The following is a 12,960-nucleotide window of genomic DNA, read 5'->3' on the forward strand; positions in this document are numbered from 1 at the left end:
CATTCATCACAATTAGTGATTGCAATAATTCTGAAACTTCATTGTGAGTGATACTTCATTGTGAGTGGTGTGTGAACCACACTATGCGTTGTTGTGCATCTGCCTCTCCTTAAACTACACTAGCAACTGGCTAAACAGTTTGGCACTAGCCTGTGAGTAACATCAGCAAAATTTAAACTTGCTTTACAAAATTACATGATGGAATTATATTAACTATTTTTTGTTTATTTATTTATAGATACATACATACATACATATCTTGGTGGGTCAGCTTTTTCAACAATGTTTTTCATAGGGCTGTTTCTTACAAAATTTGCTACCAAGGAAGATGACGAGGACTCATGGTTGCGTTTACCGTCATAAATCCAATAACACTGAATCATGCAATAACGAGGCTTGATAAGCTTGTGTCACTTATATATTATTGCTTTTGGTCGATTATTACAGCTGACTTAATTTTTTCCTTGGAAACACAATTTACCAAATTTTCCCCTCACCACTGTTTCTCAAGCTCAAATGTGCCTCAGAAAGAAGTATATGTGAGTAAATTATGATTTCCTGTATTTCAATCACAATCCTCATGATAAACTTTAATATTAATTAGTTTATTGAGGTGAAAACATCTAGAAAACTCATCTCACATCATTTGTTAACAGAAGGAAAGAATAACATTCGCAAACCACTGTTAAAAGGCTTTATGCATATTATTTGGTAGTTTAGTAACATTGAGTGTTTAATAGGAAAAATCACAGATTTTATTCTCATTGTGACTTGATATAAATGTCAGTAAGATCAAGTGATTTTTAAACTTCATACTTTGAATGTTTTTATACAAGTAGTATAAAACATGAATATAATTGTTTCAAGTTTTGTTTACCTTGTTGACAGTTGGTTAAACACACACACGTTTGCACACAAACAAATATATTCCTCCACATATGACTGCATGTGGGCTTACTGAATTTATTGTTATACATTTGTTAACAGTAGTTTTTAAGCTAAGGTAACAGGTTACACATAATAAATTTATTTGTTAAATACTTCTCACTTCTTTTGCACTGACATGGAAGTAAGAACTGCACAGGCAAGTCACAAAGACATTGTATATATTTTTAGGAAGAGGAAGAGGAAATATGCGAGCTATAAATTACCTAGTAAATCAGCAAGAAGTTGGTTAAAAATAAAGATTAACAAGAAAATTGCACATTCATGATCGGATAAAATGATTAGGAAATTCTGGGCAAGATTTGGCCGCTGCAGGAGACTCAGTGAGAAAATTCAGATATATTCTGAAAAAAAAATCTTAACTAGTTAGACTTTGGTAACTTTCTCGACAAGGAGATAGATCAAGTGTGTTTCTGCATTGTGAGCGCGTCTCCAAACAACCCAACGCGGCTCATTCCGCGGACGCGTTCCAACTCGCTGAAGCGCACGTTGGAATGCACGCATGCCTCCGCCCTCCGTCCTCCGCTACGCAAATTACGGACAGATGTTCGCTTCTGAACGGGGTGGAGTTGCGCTATTTACGTTGACAATTCAACATTCTGTTCTCCGCCACAGCAGCGAGATGGACAGTTACGGTGTCCAATTGACTTTGAGCAAGTCTGCTGGTCGTCCAATCAGGAGCTCGCAAACTCGGGACCTTCGCGGTCTGCTCTACCCGTTCGCATACTCCTGTACCGCTCAACATTTCTGTGGAAAACTTTTGGTGGAAAACCAAAGAAAAAAACTCCAAGAGAGGGTCGACCGTTCGCCGTTTTGACGGTAGGTAACTTGCAGTTGGTCGACGTCGTTTTCATTTGTCGAAAGGTTTAAAATCGCTTTAGTTTTGTTATTCCTTCGAGATACGAGGCACTTACAAGTTACTTCCTGCTCTGACAAGGCCGTGATCCTAAGTTTAATTTTAGCCAATTTTAGCTAGCTTTATGTCGTGGGAAGTTAGATTTCGATAGTTTTTACTGTATGGAATAACTGGGGACACGGTTTCGAGATTGTTCAAGACGTTAGACATCTAAGTGTGTCACTTCGACTGTCCCGGGCGGTTTACTGTTGCCTCACCGCGACACATTCACTGTAAATGCGCACACGCACACGCACATTCAAACACACAGGGCGCAGCTCTCCCCCCCCCCCCCCCCTCAACCCATCAAAGTTGCAACAGGTTCATCTGTTCATGAATGAAGGAGTGATCTTGACAGCCGATCTTAATATTTCGTGGTGGGAATGCGCAATCTGAAATGCCTGTCACCCCCAAGGGACGGGTGGAAAGGGGAAAAAAGTAGAAAGTATTTAGGAGACTACTCTGCCGGCCTCCGAGGCCCCGCCAATGACATGAAACACTTGTAATTAGGCAACCGAAAGAGCAGGAGCTGCGTGCTATACTTAGAGACGGGCTAAACCCCGCCGCCTCCACTGGCAGTAGTTTCGGAGGAGCTGAGCTGTGCCTCTTTATTTTTTTTCGTCTGTGCGTGACCGCGCCCGTGCGCGTCAGTGTGTTTTTGCGTGAGACATTTTTCCCCATGTTTTTGCGTGCGAAAGGCGCACTGATTCTCTCAGGGATGTGACGCCATCGCTACGGCCGCGTATCTTTTTACGGTGTGGTTGGTCCAAATGGGGGTCCGGATCCCCCCAATGACATAGTAGAGTTTGGACCCTCCATAGCACTGGATGATTCACTGGAGATGGGAGAGACCCTCACATCACCTTTGACAAAGGCAGATTTTTTTATAAACCTGCTTCTATATCAACTTTTTTATCATATCATGTATATTACAGCCTCATTTTGCAATATTATGGCAATCCTGTCACTGTTGCTGAGTGACAGGATTGCAAATGTGTTATTATTTTTTGCTGTAATTTCATGATTGCACAGTTCACCCCCATTCCCTAAAGGATCATGGCAGAAATGAGCTTTCACAGTCCATTAACTACTCCTGCTGTGCAGATTTACTCAAATTAAAGTTAAACAGTCTGAGTCTATCACATAGATTTGTTTGCTCACAAAGTGGGTAGACATGAGAATTTGGTTATGTGCTGAGCAGTGCAAGGCTGGGGTTTTGCTTCTGCTTTAGCCCTGTCTGACTTGGCGTTTATTTATATGTATGTGTCTGTCACATGAGCATGTCTGTCTATTACTTCGATTATATTTCAGTGTCTGTGTCACTCTAAAAAGAACAGCAGATCCACAAATTTAAACATTTTTCCCAATAAACGTGAAGAATTTTACCTGGTAAATGTAATACTACTGATGACAAAAGCCTGACATATTCTGCTTACCTCTGCGTCACGTAATTTTCTTCTTCAACGACAGGGTTGGTCCACCCCAACAACCAGACCCCACCATGCCTTTGATTACACGGAATATAGAACCGCGACACGTGTGTCGCCAGACCATCCCCACCAATATCCGCAGTGAGCTGGAATGTGTTACCAACATCAGCCTGGCCAATATCATCCGCCAGCTTGGAAGCCTCAGTGAGTGCGTGTGCGTGTGTGTGTGTGCGTGTGCGTGTGCGTGTGCGTGCGTGTGTTTCTGTGTGTGTGTGTGTGTTTGCATTGCACATGAGTGTTTGTACTTCAATTGAGTTTAAATATGTTGGGTAACATAAATAACAAGTACAGTATGATATGTAAACACATCCAAAATGAATTTAATATGTTCTGCATTAGACTTGGGATACACAGGGGTTATTTATTCATCTTATGTATCAGTGATGTAATTTTTACATATCTAAATGGACATTGGGAGATAAATGAGTCAAGGACATTTCTCTGTAGTCATACTATTTTGGTTTTTATTTTAACCACACTTAATTTGTTTATATTTATTGTATAATATCATGTGATTGTACTTCATGAATATTAACTCTGATTTTTAGGTAAGTATGCAGAAGATGTGTTTGGAGAACTGTTTGTGCAAGCAGGAGCATTTGCTCTCCGGGTGAATACACTGGGCGAAAGAGTGGATCGTCTACAGGTGAAAGTAACCCAACTGGATCCCAAAGAAGAAGAGGGTACGGACCTTCACTCCACTAATAGTCATCAGTTTAAATACATGCGATATCACAAATCAGGTGTCCAAACTGTTAAAAAATCACAGACACGGGCAGTTACCCAAGATTGGTGGATTTATCAATTCCGTCTGTTAAAAAGTCAAATAGATTATCCAAGCAGATCAGATCTTTCCTTTCAGATCAGTCAAAGCTGAATTAGATTTTCTTCATCATTCTCTCTGTTCACAGTCTCTCTGCAGGCCATCACTACTCGCAAAGCCTTCCGCAGCAGCCTGACTCAGGACCAGCAGCTGTTCACAAGGCCGTCCTTGCCGATGCCTGTACAGGACACCTACACGACATGTGACCCGCCCCCACCGCTCAACTACCTCAGCCAGTACCGGTAGGTGCCAACAAACAAACACTCATGACTCATGCTGCTCTGTGCCCTCACCAGTGTATAATAGGAGGCTCTAGCGCCGACTGGGTTCTTTCTCTGTGGAGTGTGCATTTTCTCTTGGTGCCTGCAAGGGTTTTCTCTTAGCTCTGTGTTTTGTCCCACCACCAAAACTGATCAGTATGTTAATTGAAGACAATAAATTGTGTGAGTAATTGGTGGACTAAAAAAATCAGTCCACAAATTCATATCGGAGACAGCTGCCATATATCAGTGAAACTCCAAATGTATATTTGCATGAAGCCAGATGTGTCATCTGACCAATTAATTTGATAGTTAGAACAGCAGGAGGTTGTCACACATGTGTGTTTAATCCGTAACTACACTCCTCTGTAAGGCTGTCAAATGATGTTGTAGTCTCTCTTTGACCGTGACTGAAGTCAACCTTAAGTATGGTAAATCTGAAAGGTAAATCTCCACTTTGACTCTGACACAGATAAACGTGTTTTCTCAAAAAGCGAAGTAGGCACATGAATGATGTTCTGTTGTCTGTTTTTAGGGAGGATGGAAGGGAGGCCCTGAAGTTCTACACTGATCCCTCCTACTTCTTCGACCTGTGGAAGGAGAAGATGTTGCAGGATACCAAGGACATCATGAAGGAGAAGCGAAAGCACAGAGTGAGACTCTCATATATGAGTATACTGCACATGCAGAGCGGCTTGAACGTAGCTGTCACAGACGTGAAAAACTATGACCATTGCTGACATTTTTATATTCCGAAAGTATTTAAATCAAGAGACACATCTGAAATTTTCTCAATGTCTCCTCTCTGAGCAGAAAGAGAAGAAAGACCTTTTGAATCAGCGGACGCTCAATCCTCGTAAGATCAAAACCAGAAAGGAGGAATGGGAACGCCGCAAGATGGGAGAGGAGTTTGTGGTTCCAAAGAATGAAATGATGTAAGTAAAGAGATTAATTGCAGCCAGTTGAGGTCACTGAGTTGACCCCACCACAAGTTCCTGCTCCCCTCACTTTCCATCTCAAATGCTTGTACAACAACAGAGTTGAGACACAGCACAAAGATTTGAACCAAGCTCTGTATTTCTTCGTAATGTAGTTTTGGTTTTCTCATCACATAATGATTTGTTCCATTTTTTTTCCCAGTAATTAATTTTAATTTCTTCATAAATTTCTTAGTACAATTTTAGAGTCTTATCAATCTGTGGTAAATATTTTTATTATTATTATTTGAAAATATGTTAAATAATTTGAAGGTATAAACCTTTTCTATGTACTTGTTTCTCACCCAAAGCCATAAATGGACAATTCAGCCTAGTAAGTACTCTCAAGTAGCATTTGTGTGCATTCTTGTGAGAATGTAACGTCGTAAAGTATGTGTTTACAGAACTAACACCCACTTCCTCAAATGCTATCAGCCAATCTTTTGGCGAGGGGAATGCCAGTCCTTGGTATGTCCTGTTTTGCGATAGACATTGGGTGTATGCTGACTGGTCTAAGCAGGGTGCGGTGAATCGATCGTTGTTGTTCTTTGAACAACAGCAACCGCAACAATCCTTGTGTTTACCTTCACCTGTATCATAGAGGGATGCCTGCAATCATATAAATAGCTAATAATTGTAAATGAAATATACCAAAAAGGTAAATGCACTAAATTGAATGCAGCATTTGAAAGAGCATAGAATTGTCTAATTACGTATTGTGTGTGACTTTGATTTTTGAACTACAGACTAGACGTACCATCATTTTTCCACTGTCTGTTTGCAAAATCAGCACAGTTAATGAAGCACATCCAGTTAAACAATTAGCCTGGCAAATAAATCCCTGTTTTTGTAATCAGGATATTAAGCATAATCTGCATTAAAATAAGCAAAGTGTCAACATCGTCAACAAAAAATAACCTGAAAATCAGTCAAAGTTCAACTTATAAAATCAGTAAAAAAATTACATTTGAATTAGCAAGAAACAAACCCCAAGTGAAATTGGTTACAGTTCAGGGGTAGCGATCACATAATTCACTTGTGTTTTTTGCGTGATATGATTGATCCACACAGAGGGGCTTCCTCTTTGACGACGTAAAAATGTTTAAGTGCTACAGCACCAAGTGGTTAGCTATATTCAGTAGTTTCTTGAACTGCTACCATCACATACATAACATACTATCTGTTACTGTTTGTTTTTCTACCTACATCCTTCTCTGATGTTTTTTTTTTTTTTTTATACATTTTTTTTTATTACAAATGCATATCTCATGACCTTTTTTAAAATGTTAAATAATCCTTATCAGTGTCACTTGAAGGGGTATGTTTTCATTTCACACAGTTAATTCTAGCCTCTGTCTTATTCCTTGAATTTGTTTTCAGGAATTCCTGTGAGGGTCTCAATGGCAGTATTGGATCTGGAGACGGCTTCACCTCCGAAGGTCTTGAGCTGAGCACAAACTCATACATTTATGATCCAGGCTCTCCTCTCCCTCCGCCTGGCCCTGATGACTTCCTGCCTCCACCGCCTCCAGACATGGCGTAAGTGGCATCTCACGCACAAGCCCACAAGCTGGGAGTCTGCAGCTCGGCAATTAGAGCAAAACCTCAACTCCTGCTGCCTCCTTCCACTTTGACTGACACCACTGAGTATTGTGACTGATGACACATTGAAAGCGTTGCGTGCCAGCAGAGGAAGTGACGCTTAAACTTTGTTTTCTGACCTCTCTTACTTCCAGATACAACGATAGTCATGGAGCACCAACCCAGAAACGTGTCAGCGTCTTGAGTCCAAATCATCCTCCCCCAGCTCCCCCTATCAACACTTCGATGGGCAACAATCGCCCTAACCTCTCTCCTCCCCCTGCACCTCCACCTCCTCCACCATCTGGCTTTGGGGCACCTCCGCCTCCCTCTGGCTTTGACGCCCCACCTCCTCCACCTCCCCTGTCCTCCTCTCCTACCGCTTATCCTTCCCCTCCGGCTCCCCCTCCTCCTCCTGCTATGGCTGCCACCTCTCCTCCTCCTCCTCCACCGCCCATGCCCGCAAGTGGTGGTCCACCCCCTCCTCCGCCTCCACCACCTCCCCCCGGTCCTCCTCCTCCATCCTTTGATTCCTCTGCCCCTGCACCACCTGCTCCCTCCAGCAGTGGAGCAGCACCCAGCTCTGCTCCCAAACCACAGCCAGCGCCGGCCAGCGACGCCCGTAGTGACCTCTTGCAGGCAATTCGGCAAGGTGAGACCACACAGACCACAGCCCAATGGTTTCTTGAGGACTAAAGTGAAGCAAATAGGAATATTTAATGCTTCCTCTACCTTTGTGTGACAGTGTGTTGTATAACTTTGGGCTAACAGGATGTAATCATGAGCACTGATTAAGTTTTCACTGTGATCGATGACTTTTTATTAACCAATCAGCTTTTGAATTAATCAAGGAAATATTTGTTTGCTGCAGCCCTTGCCGGTTTCCTCTGAAGTGAAATAGACGTCCGCCTGATCCAAAACCGGTCTCTGTCTGATGTGAGAGTTGTGTAGTTGTTGCAGAGCATTCAGCAGTAATTTGTTGAAATCAACATTTTAATCCTGCAGAGGTGTCTGCTGGTATATCTGAATGTTTTTCACTTCCACACATTTGTAAATAAGATACAGCATATTGGTATTCAAAAGCAGGTGCCGCTGATCTAAAGAGAAAAAAAAAAAAACAGGAAAAATATTCTTCCACCTGGGAGTAACATAATTTGGCACATCTTTTACTGATCAGGTTTAATGGGAACAATGAAATCGCTGTTGACCAATTTTAAGACTCATCTCTGACCACAGGAGCAGATGATTTGCAAAGTGTTATCCAGGTGCTGTCAGGCACACACATGAATTACCACCCTCCTTTTCTCCCTCCTAGGCTTCAACCTCCGGAAAGTGGAGGCACAGCGGGAGCAAGAGAAGAGGGATCATTTCGGTAATGACGTGGCTGCCATCCTGTCGCGCCGCATAGCTGTCGAATGCAGTGACAGCGAGGATGACTCTTCTGAGTTTGACGACGATGAATGGTCTGAGTGATAATCCTCCCTTTTCAACTTCACAACCACATTGACGTCTCTCCTTTTCTAGTGCTAAACATTCTAAGAGTATTTCCACTTACATTGCATTAGCAGTAACGAATGGGTCCACGTGTCTGTGTCTATGTACAATTGACCAGTGTCATTCCGTCGATATATTCATGTTGATTCCAACAGTAGGTGCAAAGATGATTGTGAGTGTATGCCTGTTTTTTGGTTTTCACCAGAAAATGCACAACTTGATGTGAGCGTTGTGAGTTTTGATGAACGCGTCTGCGCCTTGTGTGACCACATTGCTGTCTTAAGTCGGCGTCTCTATCAGAACCAGGTGGCCTCTCCTGCTGGCCAAGTGCCAGGTTTAATCTGCTTTCTCATTTAACTGCAAAGGATACTTCAGAAGGAGTACCTACACATGCACACACACAAATACACAGTATTTGTAGGTATAAAGTAAAACATTGAAACATCTTTATTCATAAATTATATAGGTGAGAGTGATTTAAAATGTATGTTTTGTATTATGTATCGAATCACGTCATTAAGATAATGAATGGGGAAATTTTTTTTTGCCTGTGCTTTCATGGAAACGATTGACTTGTAAGCAATAGGGATGAAAAAGCTCCTAAACACAGTCAGCATGCATTATTCGGTGTGAAAGGGGTATATTGATAATGAGACGTGTTGGGTGTTTGATAAGAGCATCATAGTGAACATATGCACATATGTAACACAAATATGATTCATTTTGTACAGCTTTTAAACCCATGTGTTTTTGTGCTTCCTGCAAACTTCACCCTCCTGTCGCCAAACCGACTCTGTGCTTGTTTCAGAGACAGCAGCCTTTTGCCTTTGCCTGCTGCCTCTTAAGTGCCTTTTTTTTTACTGCTTATCTACACCGATTAGCTTCTTCAAAAACTTAATAACTGCCAGTTACCATTAAAATGACTGCTGTTTATTGTGGACCATAAATATAATTCTCAAGTTCCTTTTATTTTAGGTCTGCCTGTTTTTAAGATACAGCACGTTCAGCCAAAGTTCTGCTTTTGGAGCATTAAATTTTCCAAGTGATTATTTCAATAAAAAACGAGTGAATGAGAGAAACTATTTGGACCAATTTTTTTGTTTGTGCATGGCGTTTGGATTTTGATTTTTCTGCAGCGTGTTAAACGACATGTAAATTCTATAGCTATGACTCATCCTCGATGTCAGCAGTGGCCAACTTTTCACAGTGCTCACTTGCTGACCGGGTAAGTAGGGAGTGTGAAATTCGCTGGACTGGTTCAGATAAATGTGTTTGAAGAGGAAAAAAAGCTCTTGCGTAATCACTGTCATATCAAGGACACTTAGCTGATTTTAAAAGGACACATGGAAGCTTTCTTAAGCCGCTAAACATATGAGAATGATGGGAATGGGAGCACCAGGTCTCTGCATAACAGTAATAAGGAGTGAAAGGTAGAAACACTGAAAGCCTCAGTGGCAGTGAAGACAAGAGTGCTGACATCACTCAGTAGAAAAAGAATATTTATTATTTATCAGTATAAAATATTTAGTCATTTCAAAAAGGTTGTGCAACACGAACATATGGTCAGTACCTTTCAAAGTGCCTTAACAGCATGTGCAAAATAGAATCTCAGAGATCTAGTACATTGTGTTTTATAGATATTCAAGTACATAAAATTGGACTTTGGATCAAATAAATCATTACATTGGGAAAGGCTCATCTAAAAACTCAGCTCTTTCTTTTGTCCTAAAGTGACGATGGTTTAAATCCACATTTTATGAGTGGATAGATAGTTAATATTAGCATCCCTGTGATTGTTTCAGTCTGGGATTCCAGTGGAGCTACATTGAGCAATGAGGCACAAAGTACACACAAGATAGTACGTTCAGTCCTGATGGTGACAGCGGGGCTCTTCCAAGATAACCGACAGCCAGGACAGTTCAGTACATTGTGATTTGCAAAAGGAATTTTACTCTTGGAGGCGTGCCACTTGTGTGTGTGTGTGTGTGTGTGTGTGTGTGTGTGTTGTGTGTATGTGTGGAGGAGTTTGTGTGTCAACACTTCATGCTCTGGGTCTTGATTTCGGTCGGCCCTAATGATGTGTACATTTTGGAATACGGACAACGATCTGCCTGGCATAGATTGTGTGTCGGTCTGGTTTTGGCAGTCTACACATCAACGGGGTAGTGTATGTGGGTGTTTTGTGTGTATCTATGAGGGCAGCAGGCGTGGAGCAGAACCTTGCGGATATCTTTGTTTCTCAGACTGTAGAGGATGGGGTTGAGCAGGGAGCTTCCAGCTGCTGGCACCAGGGTGGCGTAGGTGTAGAGGGGGGGGCTGGATGCATCTCCCAGCAGCCCCCAGAGGGAGAACGGCATCCAGCAACCCACAAATACACTGAGGACCAGGATCAACCGGGAGAAGCCCCTCCCACTGCTGTTCTTGCTTGCATAAGATTGATTGGCGGGGAGAAAGTGCCTCTGGGTAGCAATGGCGTGTGCGTGCCGCCTCGCCACGCGACAGATCCCCGTGTACAATTGCAAGGTTACTAAGACAATCACCAAGAAGCCGCCGCACAGCAGCGACAGGTATGTCCTCGTCAGAGGTCGTGCTACAGAGCAGGAGTCGGGGTCATCCAGACAGTGCCATCCCAAGGCCGGGCCCGCCCCGATGGCGCAGGCGCCGACCCAGACCAGCAGCAGGAGGAGGGCGGCACGGCGACGGGATTGGCCCGAACCATAGGTGAGGGCGTGGCTTAAAGACAGGTATCGGTCTAAGGCAACGCCCATTAGGCTACATAGCGAGGCAGTCAGGGATGTTACGAGCAGTCCTGAGGTCACTAATTCAGACCAATCTCTGGGCTCCATGCAGAACAGGAAGAGGAAGTGTAGAATCAGAGCCACACCGGCCAGGAGGTCTGCCAGGCCGAGGCTGGCGAGTAACAGGAATACAGGGGCACGCAGAGACGGGGTGGCCAAAATGGTAGTGACGACAATCGCGTTCTCTGTGGCGATGAGTGTTCCTGAAACACACAGCGCCACGCCCCAGGCCGTGAGGGGTGGGATGCCATACGGGGCCGAGCTACCCAACTGGTCCTGGGGGAAGATGGGGTCCGCACCCGAGGCCTCGTCCCAGCCCGCGTCAGAGGCATTCAGGATCATGACGGATCAGATGCGATCTGAGGGAGAAGGAGAAGAAAAAGTTCAGATTTCAGTGTCTTTTCAGCTTTGCATCTAATTTCTAACTTGCAGCTCGGGCTCTTCTTTTCATCCATTTCAAATAAACAGTGTGAACAGAACATGCAGTAAGAAAATGTCTCCTCTTCAGAAACATGCAAAATGTCGTGTTTGGAAATTTACGCACAGTGTACATTTTATTTGTGTGACTTAGCGCACAGTCTACATTTTATTTGTGTGACTTATCCTTAAGCAAGTGCAATGAAGCTTTTGCAGGAGGTGGTTAAAAGTACCAGATTAGTCAGGATTATTTATGAAGCTGTTAAAATTAGAAAGCACATTCGTGTCACTCTGAACTTGGATCTCAATGGCCATTCGTTTGTGTTTGTTTTAATTCTTTAGAGAGCAGGAATTAGTCACCGCCAGTCTCCAGTGCTCCGGGTTTCCCTCCCTAAATTGTCCAGCAGGAGAAACAGCACGAACAGATTCCTCACGTGTTGTGCGAGTTCATTGTGTGCATTGGGGAGCTGCTGCGATACCTGCTGCTTGGGATTTTTCGTGCATGTCAGATTGCACGGGATTGCATTCCATGACTTCGATGTCATGTTTGTTGTTTTTTTTTAAATTATTTCTTTTTGCCTCCCTTTCTCATCTTTGGTGGCGGCGGAGGGGAGGGGGAGGGGGGGGTTGTATAATACAATTTAAGGTTCATTGCACCACAGAGGATGTCCCGGACGCGCCGAAGCGTGCACACATGCACTCGTAAACGCAAACGCTCCATTTAAACGCGGAGGTCGGATTTGGCATCTTACCTTATTTGGGCTTCTCTGATTCCTTTGCAGAGGCTTGTATTGATCAGCTCCTGCCTTCTCTTTTTAAGCTCCAAGTGGGGGGTCGGGGGGTTCCCGGTGTCGGTCCGCCGTGACGCTGCAGAGGAGCAAAGGAGATAGTCCCGGTGTGACACCGCTTCCTCGCGTTTACCGACGCTCTTTTAAACACCAACTCGGCATTGCCTCCTCCTCTTCTAACAGCAGCAGCAGCTCTTCTCTCTCCTCGTCCTCTCTCGTGCACGCGTACCGGAGGCAGAATGGATGCTGTGGCGCGCGGACTCAGACACAAGAGCGCTCGTCTGACGTCATCGGCCGGGAGGCTCGACCAATCAGGCGCCGGCTCTCCGCGGATGCGGCTCGTGATGGGGAGTGGATGTATATGGAGTAATTTCATTCAGAAAAATGCGGCATCTCTCGCGCCCCTCCCACTGCGGTTCACTCCTGCTCTCATTTCTTGTAAATAGTGACCACCGTTAACCTCCCGCACCCCCCAACCTCTCTCCTCCGGTA

The 12,960-nt window shown here is 43.7% G+C and overlaps 2 protein-coding genes across 2 annotated transcripts; one reads left to right on the top strand and one right to left on the bottom strand.

Annotated features, from left to right (window-relative positions):
* Positions 1-1,637: 1,637 nt before the first annotated feature.
* Positions 1,638-9,544, top strand: wasf2 (WASP family member 2). Its single transcript, XM_086177834.1, has 9 exons — positions 1,638-1,764; positions 3,311-3,474; positions 3,879-4,013; positions 4,242-4,395; positions 4,949-5,066; positions 5,227-5,348; positions 6,771-6,929; positions 7,127-7,623; positions 8,287-9,544. Exons 2-9 carry the CDS (start codon positions 3,342-3,344, stop codon positions 8,442-8,444), a joined length of 1,476 nt encoding a protein of 491 aa, XP_086033960.1. The 5' UTR covers positions 1,638-1,764; positions 3,311-3,341; the 3' UTR covers positions 8,445-9,544.
* Positions 9,545-9,947: 403 nt separating this feature from the next.
* On the bottom strand, positions 9,948-12,566 carry gpr3 (G protein-coupled receptor 3). Its single transcript, XM_086177835.1, has 2 exons — positions 12,433-12,566; positions 9,948-11,622 (listed from the first exon to the last, which is right to left on the bottom strand). Exon 2 carries the CDS (start codon positions 11,603-11,605, stop codon positions 10,613-10,615), a length of 993 nt encoding a protein of 330 aa, XP_086033961.1. The 5' UTR covers positions 11,606-11,622; positions 12,433-12,566; the 3' UTR covers positions 9,948-10,612.
* Positions 12,567-12,960: the final 394 nt, after the last annotated feature.

This window comes from Fistularia commersonii, chromosome 30, assembly GCF_037954325.1.
Source record: "Fistularia commersonii isolate RoL2024-O1a breed Wild chromosome 30, RoL_Fcom_v1.0, whole genome shotgun sequence".
In the NCBI taxonomy this organism is placed as follows: Eukaryota; Metazoa; Chordata; class Actinopteri; order Syngnathiformes; family Fistulariidae; genus Fistularia; species Fistularia commersonii.

Coding starts and splice junctions, on each gene's coding strand:
- wasf2 (XM_086177834.1), top strand. CDS start 3,342: ATGCCTTTGATTACACGGAATATAGAACCGCGACACGTGTGTCGCCAG. Junction 5,349..6,770: donor GTTCCAAAGAATGAAATGAT/GTAAGTAAAGAG, acceptor ATTTGTTTTCAG/GAATTCCTGTGAGGGTCTCA. Junction 6,930..7,126: donor CCACCGCCTCCAGACATGGC/GTAAGTGGCATC, acceptor TCTTACTTCCAG/ATACAACGATAGTCATGGAG.
- gpr3 (XM_086177835.1), bottom strand. CDS start 11,605: ATGATCCTGAATGCCTCTGACGCGGGCTGGGACGAGGCCTCGGGTGCG.